The following is an 18,257-nucleotide window of genomic DNA, read 5'->3' on the forward strand; positions in this document are numbered from 1 at the left end:
AACTCATGATTCCACACATTATTGTTTCACAGCTCTGTTAGTCCCAAATCACACTAAGATCAAATCCCTAATACCTGAATGGGGAGTAGGGGAAAAAAATAATACAGCAAATGACGAACTTCTCTTCTGTTTCTATTCTTCACTTATTTTGTCATTTGGGGCTATATTTTTATCTACTCAAGAGAATTTTAAGTGATAAAACGAAAATTAAACTTGCCTCTCCCTTTGCAAGCCTTTTTTTTTTTTTTTTTTTTTTTAAGACGGAGTTTTGCTCTTGTTGTCCAGGCTGGAGTGCAGTGGCACAGTCTCAGCTCAGTGCAACCTCTGCCTTCCTGGTTCAAGTGATTCTCCTGCCTCAGCCTCCCAAGTAGCTGGGATTACAAGCACCTGCCACCATGCCCGGCTAATTTTTGTAATTTTAGTAGAGACAGGGTTTCAACATGTTGGCCAGGCTGGACTCGAACTCCTGACCTCAGGTGATCCACCTACCTCAGCCTACCAAAGTGCTGGGAGTATAGGCGTGAGCCACCACGCCTGGCCTAAGGATTCTATTTTAAAGGAAAATTTTCAGCATTTATTTTACTACCAGGTATTTTGCATTATTTACCCTTTCTGTACACAGTAGAGAGCTGTTTTGCATCTTTCAATGAGGGAAAATAAAGAGGAAATAGTTGACTCTTTATTAAAAATATGAGGCATCCAAATAATGCTGTTTTTGTGCCTGTATGTGTGACCATGAAGCCTGTTCCACCTTCGGAACCTAAATTCTCTAATTTTAAGAAATGAGGCAGAAGAATGGCTAAAATTAAAAGGGCGTGGAGCTCCTGGAAATCTTACCTGGTGATGGTAGGAGCACAGAAATGTCACTACTCGACTGGTAGAACTGAAACACATGCTTACCATACGGCCCAGCAATCCCCTACCTAGGTATTTATCCAAGGGAAGTGAAAATGTGTCCACATGAAGATTCGTATGTAATACATTTTTTTTCAAAAAGAGGCAGAATTCAATTTCTATTGCAGGGAAAACCCAAGTTCAGATTGCAAGGCAGCTTTCTCATATTGATTTTGACCACACAGCTCTACTTTTCCAAGAGTGAGATCCTATTGAAGTGGCTTTCCAAAATATTTTGTGGAAAATAAGAATTAATAGATGGCAACTCCTCATTCACGATCCTCAAACAGGAGACAAACTCATCAGGAAGCAGGGTCTGTTCTGGAATAGTTTCACTGGGTGAATCGTTTCCCAGAAGCATGCTGGTTTCCTCCCCTACTGAGTTTTGTATGGCAGGAGAACTGCATTCTCCTTGATTTAATATGAGGCTTAATTCTCCAAGAAATAATGGGTTGCTTAGTGAATTCACACTTGAAACAGAAAAAGCAAAATTAGGATGCTTTTGTAACCTGGGATTATTTCCTGAGTCTAAGGAATCGGCTGGTGGTTTAAGTGTTAAGGAAGTGATTTCATTACTATTGCTGAGACGGTTTCCCCCAGGCAGAAAATTTGAAATTTGGGGTTTATATCCAGTGTTGAGATCAGGAATATATACAACCGTAGTATTGTCGAATAGCGAGTTTTCCAGGCCGTCTCTTGTCTCCAGGGGTCCTGTATTCTCCTTCTTGCAGTCTGTGGGCTTGCATTCTGGGATAAAGATTTCTTTTATCTCTGTAATCATGGGATCAACATAGAGGACCTGCTCACAGGAATTATTATTCATAAGTTCACTATTTTCCTAGGAAGAAAAGACATCATTTTATTTTACAAAAGACGTTTAAAGGAACCAACCGGATAATTGAATGAGGATTGGAATTTTGCTTTCTTTCAACTTTCCTTTCTCCCTCCATTTTCTCACATTGTTTATCTTCCCATATGATTCCCCCTTTTGTCTTTTGTTATCCTGCTTGCTTCCAAATCTTTATTAAATTCTGCATGAGAAGACTGAAGAAAAGGAATAGTAAAAAAATCCACTTCTTAAGCACATTTCTTGGTTTAAAAGTTTTAAAGAGAAAAGTTGATTCTTACTTATTAACTTATTATTACTTAATTTTAGGGCCTTTTAAAAGTTGGTCTTCTGAGGCAAGAATATTAATATTAATATTTCTTGTTACAAGAAAATACTTTGTTGCTTAAATAAAAAAAGGTTGCGGAGAATCCTATTTTGCTCACATACTGAGAATGAGCGTGTGACAAATGCTTGGTGCTGAGGTTCTAAAGGTGGATAAGGTCTGTAATCCCAGCACTTTGAGGCCAAGGCAGGCAGATCACTTGAGATCAGGAGTTCTAGACCAGCCTGGCCAACATGGTGAAACCCTGTCTCTACTAAAAATACAAAAATTAGCCAGGCGTGATAGCGCGTGCCTGTAATCCCAGCTACTTGGGAGGCTGAGGCAGGAGAATTGCTTGAGCCTGGGAGGCAGATGTTGCAGCGAGCCAAGATCATGCCACTGCACTCTAGCCTGGGTGACAGAGCAAGACTCTGTCTCAAAACAAAAAGAACAAATAAATAAATAAAACTACTCACAATTCAGACATGTTTGTGGTGATCAGGAGGGTGAGTGAAGGTTTTAGCCTGATGACTTTTCTGGGCAATAAATGGACTTGAGGCCTTCCAGCAGATGGCTGGCCTTCCTGGGTAAACTGTCACCCAACACAATTACAATATAGCTCCCTGTTATGGACTGAACATTTGTGTGCCCTCTCCCCAGCCCCCCTCACACTGAAGCCAATGTGATGTTATTTGAAAGTGGAGCCTTTGGGTGGTAATTAGGTCATGAGGGTGGAGCCTTCATGAATAGGATTAGTGAAGAAGAGACAGGAAAGAGATGGTCTCTCCCTCTGCCATGTGAGAAGGCAGCTGTCCACAAGAGAGCCCTCACTAGCAAGTGATCTGACTGGCTCCTCCATCATGGACTTCCCAGCCTCCAGCACTGTGATAAATAAATGTTTGTTGTTTAAGCCACCTGAACAGACTAAGATACCATTCCTTAGTCTCTTGGGCAGAAAACAAAACCTTATCCGAGGGAAACCCTAAGGTTTGCCTCTAATTCCAGGAGCCCAGAATAGGAAGGGAGTTTAGCAAAGAGGGAGATCTTGAATAAACAGGCATGAAGTGTCATTCCAATTTTCTTCAGCCCCAGCCTCCTTAGGGAGCTTGCCAGGTTTGGGCAAGAACAGCACATTGGGTATTGCTTCATCAAAAATCTTGACGTGAGGAGTGGCTGGAGTAAAGCTGGAATGGTGAGTGGATCAGATCACAGAAGTCTTGTGTTACAGAACTCAGACTGTATTCTGTTGACCAGTTGTTTTTGAACTTTTAAAAAGTATTTTATTTTTAGCCTAGAAACCCTTTGTTCAGATGACATGAGGTTGGGGAAAGAGTTAGCTAATAGGCTTACCAGAGCCTGAAACAGAGCCACTTCTATTTGTTTTACAAACACCTCATCTTCTTACCCAACATGCTGTTCTAACCCCCAGGGGTCCCCCGACTTTGAATTCCCTGTGTTTCTCCTGAGCAGCTCCTCTCCTTTCAGTGTTTCCTCTCTACTCCCATCACGTGTTTGGGCTTGTTTCTACCATTGCACTTACATCACTGCATTGCGAGGGTTGGATGATGTGTCTGTCCCTTGGACTGGGTTTTGAGCCCCTTGACAGCCAAGCCCGAGGGCCGGGGTTATCAGGAACACGCATAGCTTGTTCCTTCCCTCCTTTATAATCAGTGATGTCCCTGTACCCTGAGGGGCTTCCTGGTGTGTGGCCTTCTCTTCGCCAGAATGGAAACCTAGCCCACCCCTGTGACACTATTGTTCACAGTTCTCTCACATTGCTTTTCTCAAATTCCACTGGGTTTAAAGAGTAAAATGATGCCCTTCTTGGGCTCCACCTGGCTCTCCATCTCATGTGAAACAGAAGCCCTTTGAGCCTTTGAGGCTCATTTCATTGAGCTTTTCTTCCCTACTCCCTTTGTTCCTGAAGACATCTACCAATTGTTTGGTCACCAGGTGACTCGTGCACAAGGCCCACAATCTTCCACTTCACTTTTCTCTTTTGAACAGGTTTCTTTATTTCTTCTCTGTTTTCTTTCCTCCAACTCTATTGTCTCATCTCTTTTAAGTATGGTTTGCAACAGGTACAATTTTGTTTTTACACATGTCTATGTAATTATGTTAATATGTGTGCACATTTATTTATTTGAATGGAAATTCTATTCTAATGATTAGACTGCACTCTTTGTCTCAACTGCCACTTAGTTTTTGTTGGATGATGCTAGGTTACCTGTAGCATTTTCACAACATTGCTGTTTTTCATATTAGGAATATCTTCATAAAGCCACTTTGGTATTAACAATAAGATCCTTCTTTTAATCCTAAAAAAAAAAAAATGACACATTAGAAGAAGCAGGCAATCGTATAGGAGATTAGGAAGTCAACTAGATTAAAATGTGTATTAAAAATCAAATTTCCTAGATCGGGCACAGCGGCTCATGCCTGTAATCCCAGCACTTTGGGAGGCTGAGGTGGGAGGATTGCTTGAGTCCAGGAGTTCGAGACCAGCCTGGGCAACATAGAAAGACCCTGTCTCTACAGAATATGAAAAAATTAGCTGGGTGTGGTGGTGCATGCCTGTGGTCCCAGCTATTTGGGAGGCTGAGGTGGAAAGATCACTTGAGCCTGGGAGGTCAAGCCTGTAGTGAGCTGTGACCATGCCACTGCACTCACTCTGGGCAACAGAGTGAGACCCTGACTCAAAAAAAATTAATTAAAAAAATCAAACTTCCTGACGCAGAAGCTAAAGTTTTCATCTCTTACTTAATGAAAATTAAGTGGGAAATTGTGTCATATTTTCAGATTTTCCTCTCATCTCTATTGCTCTGCTTCTTTTCAATGAGCAGAAACATTTCAAAACACTCAAACGAGATTCAAGATAAGTGGGAGAACCACCCTAGCAGTGAAACCGTACACATATTAAATAGAGCAAACTGTTATAACCAGAAGATTCCCATGTGGGAAAGTTTGAAAAACTTAAGGGATATTTTGTAGAACTTTCCAAGGTGACCATAACTACTGAATATTTAAAAAGAGAATGTTATATAATAAAGCCCTAAAATTTAAGCTGTTCTGATTCTAGATTTTGCAATTATTTCAAATAGGGTTGTAATGATGGTGACAGCTCCAAACTTTCTTGATGTGGATGGAGAAGGAGGCTGGGGAACATGTCTTGCAGTTGTATGGCATAGTGAGAACTGGTTTCTACCTAGACTGCGTGCTTATATTAAGGATCAGTGGGGTGGGGCTTTGGAAAGAAAAGGTAGAAGTCATAAACCTCCCACTTTTTCCCACAAGCTATCTATTAGCACTGCCATTGTGTTTAAAAACACTCTCTGCATTGACAGTACAAATTTGTTTGGGCAAAAAGGTTGTACCAAGAACTTAGAAGAGACTAAACTGATCTCAGACACCTTTTTACATGTTAACAATGGATCTGTTAGCAACAGATCAGACTTATTTGTTTAAATCGGTTCTCTAAGGACCTGTACTAAATAACAACCAAAATGGCTGAGTGAACTTTGCTGGCCCAATTTGACCCTGGACTTTAGGGTAAAAATTATTTCTTTACTCATCTTTATACAATGTTTTATGATTCCGTTTTTGTTGTTGTTGTTGTTTTGTTTACTAATTTAAACAAATTAGTATTTAAAATTTAGTTTTAAATTTAAAATTTAAATATTTTTAAATTTAAATTTTAAATTTAATTTAAATTTAAAATTAGACCTCTGTATTTAAAATTAGACCAAATTAGTAAATTCAGGCTATTGGAGTAAAGTTTTTATATAGCACACTGATACAGTGAGAATATATATATATATATTTACCCACTTTTGGTTTTATTATATTTAAAATGGTTTGGGCCAGGCACGTTGGCTCACACCTGTAATCCCAACACTTTGGGAGGTGAAGGCAGGCAGATCACTTGAGGCCAACAGTTCAAGAGCAGCCTGGCCAACATGGTGAAATCCCATCTCTACCAAAAAATACAAAAATTAGTTGGGCATGGTGGTGTGTGCCTGTATTCCCAGCTACTTGGGAGGCTGAGGCATGAGAATCACTTGAACCCAGGAGGTGGAAGTTGCAGTGAGCCAAGATTGCAGCACTGCACTCCAGTATGGACAATAGAGTGAGACTCTGTCTCAAAAAATAATAATAAATAAATAAATAAATAAATAATAAATAAATAAATAAATAAAATATTTTCCTTTCTGTTGCTCACTTCTGTTTCTGAACTAAGGCTTTTATAGATAATGAATGTTGTATTAAATAAAAGTATCTGTTCAAATGTAAAATAAATATATTGGAATTATCTCTTGTTTTATCTTTTTAAAAAGAGTACTTATTTAAATAACTAAATGAGCAAAGAATTGCCCTAATTCCTCCTTTGTTGTTATGAACTGAAAATTAGTTTTTAGGTTATTCTTAGTTACTAACTTAGTGTTATTTAAACTTTTGCACTAGGACATGTTTAAATAATAACACAAATATTGATTTTTTATGGGGTATTAAGTTGAACATTAAAATATTTCAAGGGACTTTATAATCAAGTATATATTAAAACAGCCTCAAATAAAATTCCATATTAGTTTGCCCTCCTCACAAGGGTATTAGGAATATGTTTATTAATGTGTAATTTAAATTTTGAAATATTAAGTTCTGAGCAAAAAACTTATGTAGATAAGAAATCATTAGTAAACTTTATAATAGCTCATTTAAAATCTTTCTACTGCATTTGATTACAAATGTAAACGAAAGAAAGATTATTTCATGAAGCAAATGATGGCAAGAAGGAGAAACTCAGTGCCAATTTGGCAAAGAACATTCAAGTCAAAATTTGTGAGCAACTGGACACACTGGGGAACTGCCACACCAAACAACTCTAGTCTATCAGCTACTTAGAAATACTCAATGCATCAGTAAAATTTAGAAATCCAAGGCTCTTGCTTTTCTCAAAGTCTCATTTTTAAATAACTAACCATAGATCTTTACTAATACCATCACTGGAGGGAAAAAAACTGAAGGGGGCCAAGAGTAAGGGACTTTGGGGCTGAATGCTAAAACACCAACACAATTGGTAAGGAATTGACAAATTTAAAAAATTGTCACATTTCTCTTCACATTGATTCAAGCTGATTTGTTTGGGTGGAATTCAAGTGTTAAAGCAAACTAAATACAGCCTGAGAAGGACTTCCTACCTCTATATTTGAATCCCTGTGGATGAACTGTAACCTAGCTTAACAGACAGACAACGGCGAAAACCTGACTTAGGAGTATGTGCCTGTAACAATAACTGAGTCTTGGCCAATCCCAGTGGACCATACTGCAACCACTCATAGACTGCTAAGTGTTCAAACTGTGTTCAAATAAGACAAATGCCACCCTGTAACCAACCAGCTGTTTCTGTACATCACTGCCAATTTCTGTATGTCACTTCTTTTTTTTTTTTTTTGTCTATAAATTTGTTCTGACCACAAGGCATCCCTAGAGTCTCTCTGAATATGCTGTGATTCTAGGGCTGCCCAATTCATAAATTGTTCATTGCTCAATTAAACTCCTTTAAATCGGCTGAAGTTTTTCTTTTACTAGATGGTGTCAGAAGTGGGATATGAATTAGACCTTCTAACGACCCCCAGGAGCACTGAGTGAACAAGCAAGGAACCTGTTGGACCTACTTGTGTCCTTTGATCTCTGAGTGGCTGGGGACCATGGTAAGTTCTCCTTTGGATTTCAGAGCTCCACGGATTTGTGTTTTGAACTCTCCAAGTTTCTTTGAGCAAATTTCTATTCCAAACTGGGTTCAGAAGTCACAACAGAAACTGGACTGGGTCCAGGATGGGATTTGATCAGTAATTAACAGGCTTGCATCCAATTAGAGGCCTCTTAGATTTGACTAGGTCAGAAAGAAACTGGTAGTAAATGGTAGTATTGCAGGGGCTGTAAAATTTGGCATTTGGAAATTCACAGGGATTTTTTGTTTTCTACACCTTTGTTTCATTTTTCTTGCACACTTAGGTAGGAAAAATCACTGGCTAAGTTCATCAAGGGAACCTGAAAGAAAAGCCAATATTTTAGGTAAAAATGAGATCCTTAATTTCTGAAGAGCAGAGTTCCTTCCAGTTTATACATTAGGCTTGGGAGGCAGCAAAGTCTTACAGAAATAGCAAAATCTTACTAAAGATAACTTACAATGGAACATTCCAAATGAACAACAACACACTGAAGTGCATTAAAAAAAAACTGTATGAGGTCTCCATCTTGTTTTACATTCTTGGGAGCTTGACTTTGTAACCACGTGGTGGTAGTTTTTCTTGGTCTCTGCCTTCAAGGGAACAGGAATTTTAGGGTTCATGTCACAGTTAGCTCTAAAAATTATGTTGAGTAGTTAAAAGCCTTTGAAAGCTCAAAATTAACTATTCTAGAGTCCTTCTGGGAAGCACAATGGAGATTGCCCAGTACTGTAGCTCAGTAGCTAAAGTTTTTTACTTTCACAGTGGTGGCCTGGGCTCGATTCCTGGGTTAAGGAATGAGTCCTTTCTGGTTTGATACCTGTGGGAACTTTATCATTTGTTGATTCTCTTCCCTTCCATGAATATTCCTTTTTCTGAGCACCTGGGAGGTAAAGTTCAAAAGCCAGAAATACTGGCCACTTGGCATGGCTAAAGTTGGGTAACAAAAGATTTAAAAGGATTTTTTAAAGAGCACTATAGTTAAGAGTCAGCTTAATTAAAAGTGGATATCCAAGCTATAGGTACATTTAAAAGGCCTTTATGTCTTTTTCTTTTTTTGTTGTTCTTTTTTGAGATGGAGTCTCACTCTGTTGCCCAGGCTGGAGTGCAGTGGCACGATCTTGGCTCACTGCAAGCTCCGCCTCCCGGGTTCACGCCATTCTCCTGCCTCAGCCTCCCAAGTAGCTGGGACTACAGGCGCCCGCCACCACACCTGGCTAATTTTTTGTATTTGTAGTAGAGATGGGGTTTCACCGTGTTAGCCAGGATGGTCTTGATCTGCTGACCTCGTGATCTGCCCACCTTGGCCTCCCAAAATGCTGGAATTACAGGCGTGAGCCATCACACCTGGCCACCTTTATGTCTTTGATTTCTGTGGATCTTGTTTTGCTGAAAAAGGTTTTTTCTTCTCAGTTGATTGAATTATTTTTCTCCATTTTGTCTTGTCACTCTTAAGGCACACATGAGAGGCCCTAAGATAACTTCTGATAGCCTAGGACTCCTTGGGAAAAATAAAGAAGGTGCCACTGATCCTGTTTTGGAAAAAACCCTCTCTTTTCCTCATGGAACCTCAAGAATTAAAAGCAAATAGATCTCTCTCAAAATCCGTTTTGCCTTCCAGCTGTGCCTGCTTATTAGACCCCAGAAACTGCATGTTTTCCTAGCCATTTCTTGACAGGCTCCACCCCAAGGTCAGTAATCCAATGAAGAAACTGGCAAATTAAAAATCCTACAACTACTGGATCTTGTTCTCTGTGTAGTTTTATATGTGTTGTGTGTGTGATGTTTATATAAAAGAGCTCTAAGTAATTGGCTTAAAGAAAACTAAGTGCTTAGATAAAACATTTTTGGAAGAAAAAATAAAAACTGTAATGTAGTTCAAGTAAGTTTAGTAATCTTTGGGAAATAAAAACCGCTTTAAAGATTATTGGTAAAGTAAAGACATTTTGTCTAAATTAGACAAGTCAGATACTAGGTTTACTAATGCTTTAGGGTCATAAACTGCTTTGACTTTTGAAAATTGTTCAATTTACCTACCTTGGAGACATTAGATTCTCAATAAGGCCTGGGGACATGTGGAATTAGCCATGCTCCCCTAGCTATGCAAAAAAGGTTATAAAGAAAATAGATTTTATATAAGGCAGGATGTTGTAAGGTAAATTCTTGTCCTAAAGTAAAATAACTGGTTGCTTAAAAAGAGGGATGATTAGGACAAGTCAGAAAGTCTAAGCATATCATAGATTGTCTGCACAAGTCGTGAAAGGATACATGAAAGGAAAAATTAGCACCAAAATTAAAAGTTGCTAACAGTTATCATTACAACATGTAATCAAGACTACTGAAAATAGATTTACGTGCAAGGTGTGTAAGGAAACTAAAATGCGTTTTTACTAAAAGGTTATAAGAAGGCACAGGAATGTAAATTTTTGTCTAGGTTAGAGGGTTCAAAGATTGTTTTAAATTAGATTAAAATAAAGCTAAAGGTTTGAATACATTGTGGAAGGTTTGTGAAAAGTTAATCTCATTAAAAAGAAATTCTGTGTGGACACTGGCTAAAGATAAAGGGGTATTGTTTAGTTTTTCTGTAAATTGAAATTGAAATAAAAGCATGACATGTTTTTCTTAAGAGCACTGATCTGCTTTTTAACAAAAATTTGTAAAGGGTTACAAAATGTTTACAAGAATCTCACCTCATGGTTAAACTGGTTAAGCATAATATCAAGTGTTTTAAACCTTTAACATATTTTATAGGCTTCCCAAAATGAAATTTCAGCTTCAAAATTGTCTTTCTAACCCCCAACTTTTGGACACTACAGAGGGCCCTTGGAGCATCCAAAGGAGAGGTAAACAGGATTATCTGACATGTTTAGTTACATGGGATTGTCAAAATAAAAACAATGTTTAATCTTTTTCAGATTATATTTTAATGAATAATGTTAATATATGTTCCAAAATTGTATAGGATTTCTAAAATTCTAATGTCTGAGTATATCCTTTCAATCATAATTAAGGTTATTATGTTAAGTTATCACAGACCACAGAGATAACCACATTTCCTTGTGAACTGTGTTTTTAAATATCACTATTGAAAGTCATTACATTAAGTTAATTACTTATTGCTAATGCAATTTCTGAAAACTTCACAAACACGCAAAATCCTAGAATATGGTATCTTTTAGAAAGTTCGTGAAAGGATGAAAAGGACCCTAAAAAGCACTCTTGAATACAGGTTTCTAATAACTTTAAATTCATATCATTTAGACTGGGTAAGAATCCCTAAAACTTTAATAAAAAGACTAACTGGTTTATAAAACTGCTAACTGAAGTAGAATAAAAATTAATTAAATACCAAGAAAATACTTGGTATTTAATTAATATATTAAATATTTTCATGCTAAATCAGCCTGAAAAATCAGCATGCTAGAGAGCTGGCAAGACGGCTGAATAGGAATAGGTCCGGTCTGCAGCTCCCAGAAAGATCAATGCAGAAGGCAGGTTATTTGTGCATTTCCAACTGAGGTACCAAGTTCATCTCATTGGGACTGGTTGGATAGTGGGTGCAGCCCACAGAGGGTGAGCTGAAGCAGGGTGGGGCATTGTCTCACCTGGGAAGCACAAGGGGTTGGGGGATTTCCCTTTCCTAGTCAAAAGAAGCCATGAGAGACTGTACAGGGAGGAATGGTACACTCTGGCCCAGATACTGTGCTTTTCCCATGGTCTTCACAACCAGCAGATCAGGAGATTCCCTCTGGTGCCTGGCTCAGTGGGTCCCGCCCCCATAGAGCCCAGCAAGCTAAGATCCACTGGCTTGATTGGGAGAAATCTGCACAAAAAAGCTGAAATTTCTAAAGACCAGAATGCCTCTTCCCCTCCAAAGGATCACAACTCCTCGCCAGCAAGGGAACAAAACTGGATGGAGAATGAGTTTGATGAATTGACAGAAGTAGGCTTCAGAAGGTGGGTAATAACAAACTCCTCCAAGCTAAAGCAGCATGTTCTAACCCAATGCAAGGAAGCTAAGAACCTTGAAAAAAAGATGAATTGCTAACTAGAATAATCCGTGTAGAGAAGAACATAAATAACCTGATGGTGCTGAAAAACACAGCACAAGAACTTCGTGAAGCATACACAAGTATCAATAGCTGAGTCGATCAAGTGGAAGAAAGAATATCAGAGATTGAAGATCAACTCAATGAAATAAAGCAAGAAGACAAGATCAGAGAAAAAAGAATGAAAAGAAACAAGCAAAGCCTCCAAGAAATATGGGAATATGTGAAAAGACCAAATCTACGTTTGAATGGTGTACCTAAAAGTGACAAGGAGAATGGAACCAAGTTGGAAAACACATTTCGGGATATTATCCAGGAGAACTTCCCCAACCTAGCGAGACAGGCCAACATTCAAATTCAGGAAATACAGAGAACACCACAAAGATATTCCTTGAGAACAGGAACCCTGAGACACAAATCATCAGATTCACTGAGGTTGAAATGAAGGAAAAAATGTTAAGGGCAGCCAGAGAAAAAGGTCTGGTTACCCACAAAGGGAAGCCCATCAGACTAAAAGTGGATGTCTCAGCAGAAACCCTACAAGCCAGAAGAGAGTGGGGGTCAATATTCAACATCCTTAAAGGAAAGAATTTTCAACCTAGAATTTCATATCCAGCCAAACTAAGCTTTATAAGTGAAGGAGAAATAAAATCCTTTTCAGACAAGCAAATGCTGAGAGATTCTGTCACCACCAGGCCTGCCTTACAAGAGCTCCTGAAGGAAGCACTAAACATGGAAAGGAACAACCGGTACCAGCCACTGCAAAAACATGCCAAATTGTAAAGACCATTGATGCTATGAAGAAACTGCATCAACTAATAAGCAAAATAACCAGCTAACATCATAATGACAGTATCAAATTCACACATAACAATATTGACCTTAAATGTAAATGAGCTAGGCCGGGCACGGTGGCTCACACCTGTTATCCCAGCACTTTGGGAGGCTGTGGTAGGTGGATCACCAGAGGTCAGGAGTTCGAGACCAGCCTGACCAACATGGAGAAACTCCATCTCTACTAAAAATACAAAATTAGCCGGGCGTGGTGGCACATGCCTGTAATCCCAGCTACTAGGGAGGCTGAGGCAGGAGAATCACTCGAACCTGGGAGGTCGAGTTTGCAGTGAGCCAAGATCGCACCATTGCATTCCAGTATGGGCAACAGGAGTGAAATTCTGTCTCAAAAAAAAAAAAAAAAAAAAAAAAAAAAAAAAAAAAAAAAAAAGAACGCAAATGGGCTAAATGCCCCAATTAAAAGACCCAGAGTGGTAAATTGGATAAAGCATAAGACCCATCGGTGTTCTGTATTCAGGAGACCCATCTCATGTGCAAAGACCCACACAAATTAAAGGGATGAAGGAAGATTTACCAAGAAAATGGAAAGCAAAAAAAAAAAAAAAAAAAAAAAAAGCAAGGGTTGCAATCCTAGTCTCTGATAAAACAGACTTTAAACCAACAAAGATCAAAAGAGACAAAGAAGGGCATTACATAATGATAAAAGGATCAATGCAACAAGAAGAGCTAACTATCCTCAATATATATGCACCCAATACAGGAGCACCCAGATTCATAAAGTCAGTTCTTAGAGACATACAAAGAGACTTAGACTCCCCCACAATAATAGTGGGAGACTTTAACACCCCACTGTCAATATTAGACAGATTAGCAAGACAGAAAATTAACAAGGATATCCAGGACTTGAACTCAGCTCTGAACCAAGTGGGACCTATAGACATCTACAGAACTGTCCACCCCAAATCAACAGAATATACATTCTTCTCAGCACTACATCGCACATATTCTAAAATGGACCACATAATTGGAAGTAAAACACTCCTTAGCAAATGCAAAAGAATGGAAATCATAATAAACTGTCTCTCAGACCACAGTGCAATCAAATTAGAACTAAGGATTAAGAAACTCACTCAAAACTGCACAACTACATGGAAACTGAACAACCTGCTCCTGAATGACTGCTGGGTAAATAACAAAATGAAGGCAGAAATAAAGATGTTCTTTGAAACCAATGAGAACAAACACACAATGTACCAGAATCTCTGCGACACATTTATAGCAGTGTGTAGAGGGAAATTTATAGCACTAAATGCCCACATCACAAAGCTGGAAAGATCTAAAATTGACACCCTAACATCACAATTAAGAGAATTAGAGAAGCAAGAGCAAACAAATTCAAAAGCTAGCAGGAGGCAAGAAATAACTAAGATCAGAGAAGCACTGAAGGAGATAGAGACACGAAAAACCCTTCAAAAAATCAATGAATTGCTACAAAGAGAATAAAATAACTAGGAATACAACTTACAAGGGATGTGAAGGACCTCTTCAAAAAGAACTACAAACCACTGCTCAAGGAAATAAGAGAGGACACAAACAAATGGAAAAACATTCCATGCTCATGGATAGGAAGAATCAATATCGTGAAAATGGCCATATTGCCCAAAGTAATTTATAGATTCAATGCTATCCCCATCAAGCTACCACTGACTTTCTTCACAGAATTGGAAAAAACTACTTTAAACTTCATATGGAACCAAAAAAGAGCCCACAGAGCCAAGACAATTCTAAGCAAAAAGAACAAACCTGGAGGCATCACGCTATCTGACTTCAAACTATACTACAAGGTTACAGTAACAAAAACAGCATGGTACTGGCACCAAAACAGATATATAGACCAATGGAACACAACAGAGACCTCAGAAATAACACCACACATCTACAAACATCTGATCTTTGACAAACCTGACAAAAACAAGCAATAGGGAAAGGATTCCCTATTTAATAAATGGTGTTGGGAAACTGGTTAGCCATATGCGTAAGGCTGAAACTGGATCCCTTCCTTGCACCTTATACAAAAATTAACTCAAGATGGATTAAATACTTAAACATAAGACCTAAAACCATAAAAACCCTAGAAGAATACCTAGATAATACCATTTAGGACATAGGCATGGGCAAAGACTTCACGATGAAAACACTAAAAACAATGGCAGCAAAAGCCAAAATTGACAAATGGGATCTAATTAAACGAAAGAGCTTCTGCACAGCAAAAGAAACTGTCATCAAAGTGAATAGGCAACCTAGAGTATGGGAGAAAATTTTTGCAATCTACCCATCTGACAAAGGGCTAATATCCAGAATCTACAAGGAACTTAAACAAATTTACAAGAAAACAAACAAACCAACCCATCAAAAAGTGGGTGAAGGATATGAACAGACACTTCTCAAAAGAAGACATTTATGCAGCCGACAAACATATGAAAAAAAGCTCGTCATCACTGGTCATTAGAGAAACGCAAATCAAAACCACAATGAGATACCATCTCATGCCAGTTAGAATGGCGATCATTAAAAAGTCAGGAAACAGAGATGCTGGCAAGGCTGTGGAGAAATAGGAATGCTTTTACACTGTTGGTGGGAGTGTAAATGAGTTCAACCATTGTGGAAGACAGTGTGGCAATTCCTCAAGGATCTAGAACCAGAAATACCATTTGACCCAGCAATCCCATTACTGGGTATATACCCAAAGGATTATAAATCATTCTACTATAAAGACACATGCACACGTATGTTTATTGCAGCACTGTTCACAATAGCAAAGACTTGGAACCAACCCAAATGCACATCAATGATAGATTGGATTAAGAAAATGTGGCACATATACACTATGGAATACTATGCAGCCATAAAAAAGGATGAATTTATGTCCTTTGCAGGGACATGGATGAATCTGGAAACCATCATTCTCAGCAAACTAACACAAGAACAGAAAACCAAACACCACATGTTCTCACTCATAAGTGGGAGCTGAACAACGAGAACACATGGACACAAGGAGGGGAACATCACACGCTGGGGCCTGTCAGGGGGTAGGAGGCTGGGGGAGGGATAGCATTAGGAGAAATTCCTAATGTAGATGACGGGTGATGGGTGCAGCAAACCACCATGGCACATGTATACCTATGTAACGAACCTGCATATTCTGCACATGTACCCCAGAACTTAAAGTATAAGAAAAAAAAAGAGAAATCAGCATGCTAAATCAGCCAATACTAAAATTGTTTAGATATACAATTTGAATAAACTCCATGATCTAAGTCAAATTACCTAAGATAAATTACCTAAGATAACCCATCAGTTATCAGTGCTATGCACCTAAATTGGAGAAACAACTGGTACTCAAGAGGACATAATCCATTTTTAAGCATGGATTCATCCAGAACCAAGACAGCCACCTTGTCCTTCCAGAGTCCTTAAGGCTTTCATTATTAAAAGTTCTGCATTCCATGACTTGTAATGGAAAAGATAAAATGATCCAGATTAAATATGTTTGTGTGGTGACTTATAAATTACTAAAAAAACAATATTTGGTTTGTCAAACCCGTATTCCTGGGAAAACAATCAAAGCTTCAGGTACATTTGGCTACATGATTGGACATTTAAATATTTATAAGGGATTTCATTCAATTGTCTGGTTGTATGAAAGCTTTCCCATGCAAGAAGACTGATGTTATAATAGTACATTATTATGCTACAGTATATTTTTACATGGTTAAAAAAAGCTGTTTATGGTTCACTGAGGACAATCAATCCCTTCACAATCTAGAACCCAAAGAATGAATCTTCTGAGAACATTAGAGAAAGACTGTCCTTGCCATCCACACTACAGCAAAACTTTGGGACCTTGAACTTTCAGTTTCAGAGGTCCCACAACTTTCATAGTCTCATAGCTGAGGAGGGTCCCTCCACACCCATTGGAACCCTTAAGGTAAAGCTAACCAGGACAGGGTGTCCCCAGAAGACAGCGTCCTTAAGGTGAACAGTTTATCCTAAAATCATGGATTAAGACTTCTCTACTATCATGAGACTCTTATCTTTGAATATTTTTTTTCTTGCTTATGCCTCTATGAACAATAGAAGTGAAAAGGGGGTCTGTTATGTGTATATTATGGGGTATATGTTTATTTGTGAAGGATTTTGCAGCCAGCCTTATACATGGATAATGTTATACTGTGATGGATAAAAGATGAAGGCCCAATGCAGGTGACAAATTTTAAGGGTTCATATATTGCCTCATAGTCAGTCAGAAACAGAACATTGATTTATTCCTCTTAAGCCACATCATGGGCTAAAGAGAACATTGCCAGGAGGCCTTCACTCTTCTATAAGGGCATCATTTGTTAGGTCTTTTTTCCATAGTTTGAAGTAAAAGAGGCACTGATTAGAAATGTGTCCCTCAAGATGGGTTCTATAGCAGATTCTACTGTAAAGCCTATGGTTACACAAAAAACTTTAAATTCTCTTGTGAAAGTTACGCAAAATAATAGAATCGGCCAAACAGAAAAGTATTGGCTAAACAGCTGCTGGCACTTATGACATATGGAGAAAACATCGGGTATTATAGTGATTCAGTTATAGAGGATTAGTGAAAAAAATCACTTAAGTGAGTAGACTCTTCATCTAGCTCATTCTTTGATCTATTTGATTTTAGACGGTTTGGTTTGGCTTATGAGGACCCTGGGTAAAGAACATAACCCAAACTCTTAGTATTATTCTCCCAATAGTCCTAATAGTAATCTCCCTGGTATGCTGTATTCTCTCAAAGGTTTTAAATGTTTACAAGCAGCCATCTCCAGAATGTCAAATGGTATCTCTTCAACTGGAATAACAAGAGCTAAAAGGAAGGTGTGGCCATCGGGACACCATAACCTAGGAGTGACATGCCGAGAACGGAAACCCAAAATGATGTTAACTGAGAGTGGCGCTGAGACCCTAAGTTTTGGTCACACTGTCACCTAAGTGAGAACCTGACCAAAAAGGGGGAGTTTTTTTTAAACAAAACTATGGGAGGCCATTATTTTGGACTGAGCTCACGCACTAAACTCCAACAGACAAAATCAAACAAAAATGGAGTTGTTCATGCTAAATGTGACATAGTCAAACTAAGACTTTAAGGAAACACATAGATCCTAGAACAGACCGGGTTTTGTTTTTCTCCTATAAACAGGATGTTCCAGCATAAGGAGGTACCTTCTACTCAGTCCTTGTTCCCACCTTACAGAACCCACTGTTCTACTGTTTCCTGGTGGGTTTCAAGACCATATACATACATTTACAATGGTGATAGTGACATCAATGACTAAAGTTTTGGTTAATCTCGCAAAATTGAGAAAATCACCAAAAGGGGGGAGTTATCAAAGCAAACTAAATATGATCTGAGAAGGACTCTGTACTTCTATATTCAAGTCCTTGTGGATGAACTGTAACCTAGCCTAATAGGCAGACACAATTGAAAACCTAACTTAGTAGTATGTGCCTATAGCAATAGCTGAGCCTTGGCCAATCCCAGCAGCCGTACTTCAACCACTCATAGGCTGCTAAGTGTTCAAACTGTGTTCAACTAAGGCAAACGCCAACCCAGA

General features: G+C 38.5%; 1 protein-coding gene across 1 annotated transcript in view; it reads right to left on the bottom strand.

The window, feature by feature from the left end:
• Nucleotides 1-258: 258 nt before the first annotated feature.
• The window catches only part of IL23R (interleukin 23 receptor), an 88,801-nt gene continuing 70,802 nt past the window's right edge, over nucleotides 259-18,257 (bottom strand). Inside the window, exons 10-11 of the mRNA XM_003260162.2 lie at nucleotides 4,273-4,363; nucleotides 259-1,732 (exon numbers count right to left, since the gene is read on the bottom strand). Of these exons, the coding sequence (XP_003260210.2) occupies nucleotides 1,082-1,732; nucleotides 4,273-4,363 (742 nt within the window). The 3' untranslated portion in view covers nucleotides 259-1,081. The remainder of the gene's footprint in view (nucleotides 1,733-4,272; nucleotides 4,364-18,257) is intronic.

This window comes from Nomascus leucogenys, chromosome 12 (assembly GCF_006542625.1).
Source record: "Nomascus leucogenys isolate Asia chromosome 12, Asia_NLE_v1, whole genome shotgun sequence".
Classification (NCBI taxonomy): Eukaryota; Metazoa; Chordata; class Mammalia; order Primates; family Hylobatidae; genus Nomascus; species Nomascus leucogenys.